At 33.1% G+C, this 15,714-nt stretch overlaps 1 protein-coding gene across 3 annotated transcripts in view; it reads right to left on the reverse strand.

Moving 5' to 3' along the window:
* Positions 1-85: 85 nt before the first annotated feature.
* Positions 86-15,714, reverse strand: part of Prkaa1 (protein kinase AMP-activated catalytic subunit alpha 1) — a 34,485-nt gene continuing 18,856 nt past the window's right edge. For 2 of the 3 annotated variants that reach the window (XM_046468292.1, XM_046468294.2), the window contains 4 exons: positions 9,090-9,314; positions 7,318-7,804; positions 7,073-7,199; positions 86-3,435 (listed from right to left, as the gene is read on the reverse strand). In XM_046468292.1, the coding sequence (XP_046324248.1) occupies positions 3,191-3,435; positions 7,073-7,199; positions 7,318-7,804; positions 9,090-9,314 (1,084 nt within the window). In that variant the 3' untranslated portion in view covers positions 86-3,190. Of the gene's footprint in view, positions 3,436-7,072; positions 7,200-7,317; positions 7,805-9,089; positions 9,315-13,834; positions 14,038-15,714 lie in introns of those variants that run through there. The other variant, XM_058570732.1, reaches the window with a different exon arrangement.

Raw genomic sequence — 15,714 nt, forward strand, 5'->3', positions numbered from 1 at the left:
CAGATAGTTGGCCATGAATAAATTGTCTCACCACACCCACCCTTTTTAGTTTTCCCAGAGGTTAAAAAAGAAAGACATTAACAGATGAAAAATGAAGTTTTTCTTTATTATGAAATTGTATACTCAAAGCATACACAATAAACCACAGATTGATTTTTATCCTACCTCCGATTTACATGTTATATGTGGAAGTTCATTCATTTTGTCAAGAAAACTCACAATGAAATTGAGATTCATATTTGGGTGGGGAGGTAGGGGAGAAGCTAACGAAAAAGATGTTTAGACCACACACATTTTTCTTTCATTCCAATGGTGTCACTTGGAACACAAATGGCAAGGAGTTCTACATCCAGCCACAGGCTACCAGGTGTTAATTCTGTGTGAATGGTATCACTACAAGATCAAAAAGGGCAGCACAAGGGAGGGAGGAAAGGGGTTTATATAAAATTATCTAAAACTCTGAAAAACTACAAAAGTATCTTAAGAAAAATATAATCAAAGTAAAAGCAATGGTATTTATTTCAGTGAAATTATTTTAAATTATATATGATATATTAAGCTCCTATATGTCCCAACTTGGTAGAAAAGTTCCTCTCAGTGAGAAATCAATTTTAATGGCAAAATTTTTACATATCAGTAAAATCTGTTATATTTAAAACTATGTATACAGTACATTTCTGGCAAAAACCTTATACATCTTTCATTCAAGACAAAGTAAAAATATGGTTGCATAAAATCACAAAAAATATAAATTGCTGAAAAGATAATAAAAAAAGATTTTAAAAAAGCATTTTCATTGACTTCCCTTACAACTTTAATATTAGTAAGAATCTGCAAACTACAATAAATTTGTGAAAATTCTGTTGTAACCTTGACACACTTAACCAAAAATTGTCTAAGCTTAAAAAAGAATTTACCGCAATAATCTGCATTACCATACTATTTGTACAAGTGCAATATTTAAACATCTTCAAAATAAATCTCAATAACTAAAATGAATCACAATAACTTAGAAGCAAAGTTCACAAAATTAACATTTTTAAGAAGGTCCTGTTTAATTGGTTTTTCCTTTTTTCTCTCCTCCTCACAAGAGTTTATAGAGTATTATTTAGTTCTATGTATAAATCTGTAACTTTAAAAATACAATATTCTGTTCTTAACATCAGTAATATAATGCTGCTTCCAGAGAGCCCAAGTAAATCGATATTCCCCAGAGGACTACATACAAGTTATAAATACAGTTTTGAACTCATATTTAAAAGGAACTTCAATTACTTTATACATCTTTCAAACCCAAAGTTGAAATAAAACAAGCCCTGAACCCCCCCACACAAAAAAAATCAAGATTTTTGTTTTCAATTCAGTGCATCAGTCTAGAGGTACTGGAGTCACCATTAACTAGAATAACGATTTATGCAAACTATCACAACATCTGATTACATTATTATCTGATAAGTGCTCACTGTATTTGCCAAAAACCATCCTAATACAAGGGGGAGGGGGTGGAGCTCCCTTGCAATGATAAAATGCAGTGCTGGAAAGTGAACCCAGGGCCTGCACATGGCAGGCAAGCACTGTATCACTGAGTTACATTCCCAAGCCCAATTTAAATTAAAATAATATAATGCAAATATGGAGAATACAGTATTTTTTATTTTTTATCAGGATACACATGATAACGATTGTATCTGAAGTGACTTTTAATATCTGCATTTACACCTGGTATATGATTCTTTACTAAGAAAAAAATACATAAATCAGGGATCTTAGTAAGAGTAAACATTTTTAGACAGTTTCCATAATGCTAATTTTTTAAAAAGTAATAAAACCTGAAACAAACTTGACCATTTAGAAGCACTGATTTATTCCACATTTTAGAAATAATAATAATGTTATATCTGACTAAAGAGAGATAATGAAATGCAACGTGTAAGTTTTAACTGGATCCTGGTTTGAAACGACAAGCTATGAAAGAAATTTGGAGGACAGATGGGGCAACTTAAATATGGAATAGCATTAGAAGATATTAGGGAATTATAAATTTTACAATGGATTTATAAGGGTTTTTTTTTTTAAGGAGGATATCATTATGTTTTGGATATGCTTTAAGTATTCAGGGTAATAAACATCTATAGCATCCGAATGGTTAAGGAAAAAAGCACATATATAAACACAAATATATATGTATACCTATATGTTTATACATATATGAATATAAAGAAATCAAATATGGTAAAACATTAATTAATGAATCTAAGTAGTAGCTAAATGTGCTCACCAATATAGTCTTTCAACTTTTTCTTAAAACATGTTCAGAAAATAGTTTTAGGGAAAATCAGACCCAAGCACTTAAAGTCTGTAAGATGTATTCCTATGTCCTGAATGAATTTAAAAGATAAACAATCAAATGATTAAAAATTTTTGCATACATTCAATACTGGCAGACATGATGAGCCAGAATAAGTTGTGGAATTGGCAAAAACATGATTTATTTACAGTATATGCAACTAGCTCTTAAAGCAAATAGAGTACTTTATATACAAAGCATTAGGGGGACAAATTAACGATTAAACTTAGTGCCTAGAGTTTTTGAATATATAAATTTGTGTGTATTCGGACTTATCAAACTAAAGAAAAACTCTCATTTGAATCTAATATCTGATATGACTTATAATATAGAATTTGAAGAGAGAGATACAGAAGAAGTTATCCAGACTATTTATACTATTTAAGAATTTGAGGATCCCAGAAAACAATATCACCTATAAAGTTCTATGGAAATGCTAGGCAATATGTGTTGAATAAATTTATGAAGCAACACATCAACATGTAAGGATATATGAAGGCCTTTATGGTAAATTAATATTCTACAAAGCCCTATATACACTACATATAAAATAGCCAAAAATCAAGTGAGCCTGAGAGCTATAATCCATTGTGTATGCATTATATAATGCTGTATACCCATTGAACAACAAACAACAAAATGATCTTAATTTATTTCTGCACATTAGGCTTTTAACTACTAATCATATTTCAATCCCTGTGCAAATTGCATTCCAAAAGGCCAATCCTTAGTTATAATTATATATATATATATATATATAAAACTTGATTACAAATGGAAGCATTTAGCTATAATTTACTATGCATGCTTATTGCTATTAAAGAAATAAGCAAGGTTTTAGGCTTACTGTGCAAGAATTTTAATTAGATTTGCACACATTTCAAAAAATTCTATTGTGTGACTTCCAGGTCTTGGAGTTAACTCAACAGGAGACGAGTCAAGTGAGGTCACAGATGAGGTAAGAGAAACTTCTGAGGATTTTCCTTGAGCCTCAGCATCTGAGTCATTCCTTTGGCAAGATCGATAGTTGCTAATTGATCCCGATCTCTGTGGAGTAGCAGTACCTGATTTGGCTTCTGTAATTTCATCTGGGTAAAAAGAATTTCAATTTATTATAATATATGACCTCCCCACAAGATTTTTTGAAATACTGAATTTGCTTCTTTAAATAAGAATATTGACCAGATATTCAAAACATGTTTATTTTAAACACCTTCGAAAACTGAAGCAATATGCCTGTGTTGAACTAGTCATCTTTTTTTAAACATAATACCTATTCTCCTAATACAGCTACTCATCAGTTTTGCAATCAAAGGTTAAGAACCCAGTAAACTAATAACCTGGGGTTTAATAAATACCATTTTTAGCAATAAGAATTAATCCTTTGGGGCTGGAGATGTGGCTCAAGTGGTAGCGCGCTCGCCTGGCATGCGTGCGGCCCGGGTTCGATCCTCAGCACCACATACAAACAAAGATGTTGTGTCCGCCGAGAACTAAAAAATAAATATTAAAAAAAAATTCTCTCTCTCTCTCTCTCTCTCTCTCTCTTTAAAAAAAAAAAAAAAGAATCCTTCTACATGAAAATCATAGCATTGATTCTCTTGAAATATGGAAGGTATAATGGGAATCATCTGATTCATACCTTATTTATTGATTTAAAAAAATACACCTAGATAAGTTGTTACTTGTCCAAGCAAAGAAATGAACAAAAATGTACATTAGGTTTAAAACAGAAGTTTCCTCTAACTTCAGCTCAGTGATTTTCACTCTCTACTTTCTCATCTGCCTCATTTAAAATCTTATAAGTGAACAACAATTCCAATAAAAAAAAAAGAAAGAAAAAAATAGGGCTGGGGTTATAGCTCAGAGGTAGAGCACTTGCCTCGTATACATAAGGCACTGAGTTTGATCCTCAGCACCACATAAAAAGTAAAGACTGTGTCCTTCTACAACTAAAAAAAAAATTTTTTTAATTCAAAGAAAAACTATTGGAATCAAAATACAAAAATAGTAAATGGTCATTCAAATGTAAACTCAGGTACTAATAAATCTAGGCTTGCAAGTTTCACCCACACGTAATAAAAATAAAACCTATTCTATATCTCAAATTGTACTAGTATGTGTTAGCACACATTTGCTATCTGGATATACCCAGAAAATCAGGTTTAGCCAGCGTATCATAACTCAAACCTGTGCCTTTCTGATACTGAATAGGTACTATTTTTGAGTTTATAAAGAAGAATTCATAGGTTAAATTTTTCTAATAATTTTATATAATCTTCCATAAACAAAACTTAACTCAATTGATCTGGTCAATGAAGAGTAATAGTCATATCAGGATGCAAAATCAACATTAAAAAAAATCAAAAGCTTTCCTATATAACAATGATGAATTTGCTGAAAAGTAGATCAGAAAAAAATCCCATTCAAAATAGACCTTAAAAATAAAATACCTAGGAATAAATCTAACCAAGGAGATAAAAGACCTCTACAGTGAAAAGTATAGAACACTAAGGAAAGAATTGAAGACACCAGAAGTCGAAAAGACCTCCCATGTTCAAGCATAGGCAGAATTGATATTGTTAAAATGGCATACTACCAAAAACATATACAGATTCAATATAATCCCCATCAAAATACCAATGATATACTTTACGTTACTAGAAAGAAAAGGAAAAAAAAAATGTCCATAATTCATTTGGAAGAATAAATGACCCAGAATAACCAAAGCAATTCTAATCTAAAAAAGCCAGGCTGGAGGCATAACAATTCAAATTATACTCCGGAGCAACAAAATCTATAACGTATTGATATAAAAAAACAGAGATATAGATCAATGGAACAGAATAGAATAAACAGAGACAAACCCACACTAGTACAGTCATCTCATCCTTGACTAAGGTGCCAAAAACATGTGGGAGAAAAGACAGCCTTTTTAACAAATAGTGGTAGGAGAACTGGTTATCCGTGTGTAAAAGAATGAGACTAGAACCTCATCTCTCACCCCGCAGAAAAGTCAATTCAAAATGACTTTGATATGAATCAAAGACCTAGGAGTTAGACCAGAAACTTTGCAACTTCTTGAAGAAAATGTAGTGTCAACACTCCAACATGTAGGTGTAGGCAAGAACTTCCTCTATAGGCCTAAAGCTCAGGAAATGATACCAAGAATTAATAAATGGAATAGCATCAAATTAAAAAGCTGGGCTGGGGATGTGGCTCAAGCTGTAGTACGCTTGCCTGGCATGCGTGCGGCCCAGGTTCAATCCTCAGCACCACATACAAACAAAGATGTTGTGTTCGCCGAAAACTAAAAAATAAATATTAAAAAAAAAAATTAAAAAGCTTCTGTACAAAAATGGAAACAATTCAAAATGTGAAGACAGAACCTATAGAATGGGGAAAATCTCTGCCAGCTACTCTTCTGATAGAGGATTACTAGCTAAAATATATAAAGAACTAAAAACACTCAATTAAATAAATACCAAAATCAAGTGGACAAATAAGCAAACAGACTCTTCTCAAAAGAAGAAGTACAAATGGCCAACAAATATCTGAAACAATGTTCAACATCTTTAGCAGTTAGGTAAATGCAAATCAAAACTACACTGAGATTTCATCTCTAGTCAAAATGGCAGCCATCAAAAATATAAATAATAGGGTGTGGAGAAAAAAGAATACTGTTACATTGTTGATGGGATTGTAAATTAGTACAACTATGTAATCAGTTTGGAGGTTCCTCAAGAGACTAGAAATGGAACCATCTTATGACCCAGCTATACCACACATCAGTATTCATCCTAAAGCATTAAAGTCATCTTACTATAGCAATACATGCGTACCCATGTTTATAGCAGCACAATTCACAATAGCCAAACCATGGAATCAGCCTAGGTATCTACCAATAGATGAATGGATAAAGAAAATGTGGTACATGAACACAATGGAGTTTTATTCATCCATTAAGAAGAATGAAATTATGTCACTTGCAGGAAAATGCATGGAACTTGAGAGCCTTAAGTAAAATAAGCCAAACTGAGAAAGTCAAGTGTCATATGTTCTCTCACTTTGGAAACTAGAGAAGAAAACAGAAAATTCTAGGGAGATCAGAAAAAAAAAATCCCATTCAAAATAGACCTAGGGGGAGGGAGTCAAAGGGAGACCAGCAGAAGAGGAAAAGAGATCAGGGAAAGGGAGAAGAGGGAAAGGGGAACTACTGGAGACTGACAGTGACCAAATTATACTATTATATCATGTGCATATAAGAATATATAACAATGAATCCACTATTACATATAAAACCAGGCACCAATAAAAAACATGGAAAAAAAGAATAGTTATAACCTTGTATTTAACTTTAAAACTAACAGTAAATAAAAACTTAACAGAAATGTGAACATTTATTTTATTTTATAATATTTTATCTTACCAAAATGAATTACAAAAAAAAAAAACACCAGAAATGTAGCAGAAAACTGTCATTTTAGGATCAAACTCTATCTTGGCTTTAAGGATTTTATAAAACAAATTTAAAATGACAGTAGACTATAAGATTATAAGACTAAATATATTCACAAATGTTATATCAAAAAGTCACAATACATATTTCTTTGATACTGAACTACTAGGAATAAGTGAACAAGCTTCAAAAGAATCAAAGACTAAAGTCAAATTACATAACAAGTTCTAATAAACCATCTGTTGTATTTTATGTGATGTACATACCATCAATACTACGGAAATCCAGTAAGTAAGTTCTACTATCCACTTGGTATAACTGTAGACTCATTTTGGAGTATGTGCTTGTCACAGGATTCTTCCTTCGTACGCGCAAATAATAAGGGTTTACAACCTGGCGTACGATATTGACAAAAACAAAACAAAACAAAAACACCAAATCAATTCTTCTATAACATTTTTTAGACTACAGGTTTGCCAAATGTGTTAATACTCAGAATGCTCTTTCTTACCTTCCATTCATAATCCAATTGTTTAATTGCTCTACATACTTCTGCCATGATATCATTTGGCCTACTTTGGCTTCTAATTCCCAAATGCCATTTTGCTTTCCTTACACCTTGGTGTTTGGATTTCTGTGGATTTAATTCATCCAGAGTATGTCGTGCCCTTGGTGTTTCAGCAACCAAGAATGGCACTCTTTCAGGATGGGGTCGAGTTAAATGGTGATCATCAAGAAAGGAATCAGGTGGGCTTGTTGCCAAGTAGAAATCTTTGGCTTCATTCATTATTCTCCTATTATCTATGATAAGGTGATAGGCAACAGCCAAAGGGTCCTGGTGATTTCTGTTATAAAGGCAGCTAAGAACCTCCTCTTCTGAGCATTCAAATTTTTCACACACTTCTTTTAAGGCTTCATCATCAATCATGGTTGAGCTATATGACGGATCCTCAGGGAAGAGATATTTTGGAAGATCCTGTTTAAACCATTCATGCTCCCTGAGAAAAATGTAGGATTAAAAGGATTTTGAGTACAGCCAGGAATAAAATCAACATCTTTGAGGAATTTAAGATATGGAGTAATTTATATTTATATCCATACTGTATTATCACTATCATATTTTTTTTTTAGTTGTAGATGGACACAATGCCTTTATTTATTTTTAGTTATCCCACTCCTCAGAATATACCCAAAGGACTTAAAATCAGCATACTCTACTGATGTATCCACATCAATGTTTATAGCAGCTCAATTCATAATAGCTAAGCTATGGAACCAAGCTAGGTGCCCTTCAATAGGGCATAAACGGATAAAGAAAATACGGCATATATGCACAACAGAATATTACTCAGCCACAAAAACAGAATGACTTTGTGACTTTTGTCAGTAAATAGATGGATCTGAAGACTTATTATGCTAAGCAAAATAAAGCCAATTCCCAAAAACCAAAGGTCAATGTTCTCTCTGATTATGTGAATGCTAACATACAAGGTAGGGGGAGGCAAAGAATAGAAGTTCAGTAGATTAGACAAAGGGGAATGAGGGAAGGGAGGAGAGAACAGGAACAGGAAATGAACAGAAATAGTGGACTGATTCTGAAATAAATTTCCTATGTACTTATACTAATTAGAATAAGATATACTCTGTGTTTGTATAAATATGTCAAAATATACTCTACTGTATAACTAATGTATAACTAAAAAAAAAAAATTAAAAATCAGAAGAAAATTAAAGTAATATCCCACCAAGGTCCTGCTATTCTTTGTTAAATTTTTTAATGTTTTGGGACTCATGTGCAGTGCTGGACTCAAACAGGGCCTCATGAATGCTTGGTAAGAGATTTACCATTGAGGTATATATATCCCCAGTCTATCATTAGCTTTTTTTAATTTAAAAAGTAATACAATGAGGGGCTGGGGTTGTGGCTCATTGGTAGAGCGCTTGCCTAGCACGTGCTGAGGCACTGGATTCAATCCTCAATTCCACATAAAATAAATTAAAAAAATAAAGTCATGAAAAAAAAAGTAATACAATGAAACTGTAACAATTTCAATACGGAGACATACAAGTAAAAAATAAAATCTCTCCCTCCAACCAATTTAACTTCCCTAAGTATCGGTTCAGCATGTTTTTAATACCACAGTGAAATAAATGTGTTTATACCATGTAATTTTTTTCACATAAAAATGGATTACACTGTATATTCTATTCTACAACTTTTCCATTCACTTAATATAGATCATGGATATATTAGATCTGATATTTTCCAAACTGCTTTATTACCTGATATCTTTTATCGTGGCCCTCTTCATGGGATCCACCTGCAGCATATGTTTCAAAAGGCTAATCACAGAAGGATTTAAATACTGAGGAGTATAAAAAATCCCATCGCATATCTTCTTAAAAAGAGTTGGCACATGATCATCATCAAATGGAAGGGTTCCACACAATAAAGCATAGAGAATGACCCCACTGCTCCATATGTCTACCTCTGGACCTGCATATAATCTGTAATGGGAAATACCAATTGCATTAAATAATCATTAATGATGTCAGACTCCATCAAAAACTTTAAACATGGATATTTCATAAAGAATTATTATTTAAAATATGGGTTTTTATAGCTACTGTTGCAAATCACCCATAAACTTAATCTCCCATAAAATTTTAATTCAATCAGAACTATCTTAAAAACAAAAGTGAAGTTTTATAAATTATAGATCATAGCTAAAATTCTGTTCTTACACCCTCAAAGGATCCCACCAATAGAGCCAAACCTTGAACAAACAGATCACTATTGAATTTAAAACGTGGTTTTGTTACAAAGGAGATATTAAATTATTTAATGATATACAGAACCCATTGCTTCCCATCATACTGGAACCCCTTACCAAAATAAAAGTGGCTGAGAAAGTAGCCAAACTAAGTGGTTCATAGAATATTTTAAACTCTTATTAAGGTACACTATAGATATCTGCCTTAACTAGTTGCAGACTAGTTAAATCATCCATTCAGACTACCTTCAAGAGAAAAAAAAATTGACAAAATTAAATTGTTGAACTGTTCAATAAAGTAAAAGTTCTCACTCACTCAGACCTCAAATACTTCATCCAAACTAGGGAAATCAGATTTCAGTAATGGCAGTTGCACCATATGCATAATCATAACACATCTCATTTTTATTTAGTTACACTCTACCCAGTTTCCAGGTCCTGAATGTTTTCCTCTCAAAATAATTAAGATCAACAGACACAAATAAAATAGTGATTTAAAAATAATTTTGGGGTGATTGGGGTTGTAGCTCAGTGGTAGAGTACTTGCCTCCCATGTGTGAGGCACTGGGTTTGATCTTCAGCACTACATAAAAATAGATAGATAGATAGATAGATAGATAGATAAAGATGTTGTGTTCATCTACAACTAAAAATTTTTTTTTAATTTTTTTGACATTAAGTTAATAGAAAAGATAATGATGAAAGATGACAAATCTAAAATTAGGTATTCCTGCCTTATTCAAAGTTAAGCTTTTACACATATATCATTTCTTTGGGCAGTCTAGGAAAACAAACTTATGAAAACAAAAAAAAATTTGTATTCTGAGTTAATCAAGATATGAAACATTCAAAGATGTGCTTTCAATGAAAAGTTATTAAAAGTTGTAATGGTTGGGCTGGGGATATGGCTCAAGCGGTAGTGCGCTCGCCTGGCATGCGTGCGGCCCGGGTTCGATCCTCAGCACCACATACAAAGATGTTGTGTCCGCCGAAAACTGAAAAAATATTTTTAAAAAAGTTATGGTTAATTGTCAACTTGATTGGATTAATATATGCCAAAGACTAAGAGGCTCCTGAGTGTGTCAAGGAATGAATGGAAGTGGGACAGCAAATTGATATAGAAACCCTCCCTAAGCGTGGGCAGCACAGTCTAATAGGAAGGTGGCTTGGATGGAATAAAAGTTGGAAGAACAAGAAAGTAGCAGCAGATGCAAGCTTGATTCTTCTTGAATGGGTTTTGTTGTTGTTGTTGTTGTTTTTAGTTGTCAGTGGACTTTTATTTTTATTTATTTACATGTGGTGCTGAAAATGGAACACAGTGCCTCACACCTGCTAGGCAAGTACTCTACCACTGAGCCACAACCCCAGCCCTTGAATGGGTTCTTGACTGCTGCTACAGTTGCCAGAGGCTATCAGACTCCTGCTCCATCACTCTCTCAATTCATACTCTGCCAGTGATTCTCTAGGGAGTTTCCAGAGGCCTTTGTCTGGGCCTAGGGTCACATCTTTGATCCCCCTTGTTCTGAGGCTTCAACCTCTTGGATGGCACAACTACTGGTTCCTCCAGCTCTCCAGCCTGCAGATAGCCATTGTAGACTATCCAGCTTCTGATTATGCAAACCAATCCAATAAATCTCACTTTTATAATCATATATCCTGTTAATTCTATTCCTCTAGAGCATACAAAAGTTAATTATAAAATCTAGCAAACAAACTTATTTCTCTGTTTTGTTTTCTTTCAGTGGTAAAACAGTTATCCCTTAAAAATTGTTTTCCAAGCTATTTTAAAAAGCTGTCCTGTGCAAATATCCTCATGTTCTCTATACTGATGGTTAGCAGATTGAGAGGGCAGAATTCTTACAATACTACAATCTCTAAAACATATAAATAAAGAGAGCATAAATGAAGTCAGAGGATTTTTTTTTTTAATGGGGCACTATAATTCAACGTAAGAGGAAAATTTATTTTGATATATCTGTACATGCACAAAACATAATTTGGTCAATTTCATTCTCCAGAACCTCCCTATTTTCTACAGCACTGCTTTTTGCTCATGATTGCTTTGGATTTTCTGGGTTTTTTATTCCTCCAAGTGAATTTTTAGGCCTGCTTTTCCTAGTTCTGTGAAGAATGGCATTGGTATCTTGGTGGAGATTATACTGAATCTGTATATGTATATAATCTGTACCTGTAATATGGCCATTTTTAACAATATCAATTCTACCTATTATTGAACACACAAGGCCTTTTTATCACTTAGTGTCTTCTTCAATTTCTTTCTTCAGTGATCTATAATTTTCATGGTAGAGGTTTTTCACCTCATTGGTTAGATTTATTTCCAGTTTTTCATTTGTTTGAGATTTCTATGAATGAAATTATTTTCCTTATTTCTTTTTCACCGGATTCATTATTGGTGTATCATTACTATATACTAATTTTGTATTCTGCTACTTTTCTTTTTTTGTTTTAATTAGTTACACATGACAGTACAATGACCTTGACATATCATACATTTGAATCAGATGGGATATAATTTCTCATTTTTCTGAGTGTACAGGTTGCAGAATGATGTTGGTCATGCAGTTGTATTCCACTACTTTTCTGAATATGTTTACCAAACCCAGAAGTTTTCTGGTGGAGTTTTTTGGTTCTTCTAAGTACAGGAACATATCAATTGCCAACAGTGATAATTTGATTTCTTCCTCACCTATCTGTATCCCTTTTATTTCCTTCCCTTGGCAATTGCTCTGGCTAAAATTTCAAGTACTATATTCATTTTAGAGGGAATGCTTTCAGTTTTTCTTCATTCAGTATGATGTTGGCTTTGGGTTTATCAATAAATAGCCTTTGTGGCTTTGAGGTAAGTTCCTTCTATCCCTAGATTCTTCAGTGTTTTTATCATGAATGGCTGCTATTATGGTTAAGATATGGTGTCCCCCAAAAGCACATGTGTGTGGCAGTGCAAGAATTTTCAGAGGTAAAATTTGATTATGAGGTATGACCTAATCAGTGGATTAATCCAGCAATGTGAACTAACGAGGTGGTAACTATGAGCAGGTAGGGTGTGGCTGGAGGAGAAAGGTCACTGGGGTCACGCTTTTGGGTTTATATTTTGTCCCTGGTTATTAGCAGAGCTCTCTCTCTGCTTCCTTGTTGCCATGTCGTAAGCTGCTTTCCTCTGCCACACCATTCTGCTTCAACTTGGGCCTAGAACTATGGAGTCAGCCATCTCTGAATTGAGATCTCAGAAACCATGAGCCAAAACAAATTTTCCTTCTCTTTTTTTTTCAATGTCCTGGTTCAACTTTAGTGTCTAGAAATGTTACCTATTTCATGTACATTTTCCAACTTATTGGAATATAAGTTTTCAAAATAGTCCTAATAACCCTCTGGATTTCCATCATGTCTGTGGTGATATATCTGGTTTTCATGAAATAATTTAATTTTACTAATTTGGGACTTTTTTTTTACTTTTGGTTAGTTTGATTAAGGGTTTATCAATCTTGTTTGTCTTTTTAAGAATGAACTGTTACTTTCACTGATCCTTCATATTTTTTTATTCCCTATTTCATTAATTTCAGCTCTGAAAATATTTCCTTTCTTCTATTGATTTTAGAATTGGTTTGTTATTTTTCTAGGAATGTAGATGCATCACAAGGTTGTTTATGTAGGATCTTTTTGATTTTTTTCATGTAAGCACTCATAGCTATAAGTTTTTCTCTTAGAATCACTCTCAGAATGTCCTAGAACTTCTGGTATGCTGCGTCTTTTCAAATTCGATTCTCAAAATCTTTGAATATCTCCCCAATTTCTTCTATTCATCCTTCAAAAGTGTATTGCTCAGTCTCCATGAGTTTCTATAGTTTCTTTACTTTTTCTTGCTGTTGATTTCTAATTTCAATCCATTATGATTTAATAAGATTCAAGGAATTATATCTATGTTTTTGTTACTTGCTAACATTTGCTTTGAAGCCTAAAATGTGCTCTATTTTGGAGAAAGTTCCAGGAGCAGCTGAGAAAGATATTCAGTTGTTGGGTGAAATAATTCATTTATTCTGTAAGTCCACCTGCTATATAGTATTTTACACATGTGAAGTGTCTTTGCTAATTTTAAACCAGAATGATCTGAGAATGTACTGGGATCTATCTGAGCATTTATGTCAAGTAGTGTTTGTTTTATGTAATTAAGTGAACTGACATTTGGGGCTTATACATTTACTATCATTATATCTTTGTGCTGGATTGTTCCCATACCAGTATGTAGCAGTCTTCTTTTTCCCTTCTAATTCATTTTGGCTTGAAGTCTGCTTTGTCAGATATGAGAGTAGTTGCTACTGCTTGCTTTGAAGCTCCATTTGCAAGGAATATCATTTTCCATCCTTTCATTTCTGGCCTGTGGATCTCTTCACCTGAGAGGTCTATCTCTAGCAGGCAACACATAATTGGATCTTGTTTCAAATCCAATCTTCCAGTCTCTGTCTTTTAATTGGAGAGATAAGACCAAAATTTACATTCAATTTTATTACAGAAAGGTATTTATTATTTCCTACAACTTTCATTTATTTCTAATTATTTAATCTAATCCTAATTCTCACATGCTAGTACTATTCTTCTAATATTTATTCTTCCTTGAGCACTGTTGTTTTTTTTTTTTTATTGTTTTGTTTTTTATCTTCTTCATGTAGGATTTTTTAAAGTATATTCTGCCACATTGGCTTAGCAGTCCTGAATTCATTCAGTTTATGATTACCTTGAAAGTTGTTTATTTCTTCTTTGATTCTGAAGGATAGCTTTGCTGGATATAGCAAACTTGGTTGAAGTTATTTTCTTTAAGGGCATAATGCATATCATTTCAAGCCCACCTGGATTCCAGAGTTTCTGCTTAGAAATTGGATGTTATTCTGATTGGTTTATCTCTAAATGTAAAATGATGTTTCTGAGACTTTTAAAATTCTATCCTTGTCCTGGATGTTAGACATTTTACTTATAAAGTATAGCAGAGAGTTTTGGTTTTGGTTTTGTCTATTTGGAGTTCTAAATGTCTCCTATATCTTGGGAATTAATTTCATTTCCAAAATTTTAAAATGTTTCTGCTCTTGTTCCATTAAATGGGTTTATCTATGCCCTTAACCTGTATTTCTGGCTCCTGCCTCAATGCTAATTATTCTTAAGATTGTTCTCTTAATATCATCCCAGAGTTCTTTTTTATTCTTATCATAGATTCTTTCTTTCTTTTCTTTTTAATACATCTGAATATTGGAGACTGGCAACCTTGCCTTTAAGATCTGAGATTCTATCTTCTACTTGGCCTAATTCTTTGGAGGGACTTTCAACTTAATTTTTTATTTGATATTGAGTCTTTGGCTTTTAAGATTTTTGTTTGACTCTTTTTCAGAATCTATTAAAATGTTCTTTAGTATCCTATAATTTCTCCCTTAGTTCATTCCTTAGATCTGTAAATTCATGAATAATTTTAACAACCAACTTTTTAATTTCTTTCTCTGATATTTTATTCATTTCAATTTCTGGATTCATTTATTGGAAGATTATAAGCATATGGAGGCATTTTGTTGGCCTGCTTCACGATGTTTCTAAGGTCCTATATTATACATCTGTTGTGATAAATTCCATTTTCTCTTTTATGGATTTTGTTTCCTTTTATAATGATTAGTTATCTGTTCATAATAAGCCCTGGGCTGGGAGTTTATCTTAGCTTCAACACATAAAATCAGCATAATCAAAGTGCTACCTTTTGGCCAAGTACAGTGGCATTTGCCTATAAGCCCAGCAGCTCAGGAGGCTGAGGCAGGAGGATCCTGAGTTCAAAGCCAGCCTCAGTAACTTAATTAGGCCCTAAGCAACTCAGCAAGACTCTGTCTCTAAATAAAATATAAAAAAGGGCTGGGGATGTAACTCCCTGGTTAAGCACCCCTGGATTCACTCTCTGGTACTAAAAAAAAAAAAAAAGTGCTAAGTTTAACCACCCAGTACCCCTTTAGGAGGACAGTAACCACCAGTAGTAATGGTAATTTAAAAGCAAACCATATGCTTAAAAAGTTATCACTATTGATCTCTACCACACTATTAACCAAAGAAATGGAGTGAGAATCTGAGGGTTTTATAAATATTTCAGT

The sequence above is a fragment of the Marmota monax genome, unplaced genomic scaffold (genome assembly GCF_021218885.2).
Source record: "Marmota monax isolate L192 unplaced genomic scaffold, Marmota_monax_Labrador192_F-V1.1 WCK01_AAM20220418_F8-fsc00120, whole genome shotgun sequence".
Taxonomy (NCBI): Eukaryota; Metazoa; Chordata; class Mammalia; order Rodentia; family Sciuridae; genus Marmota; species Marmota monax.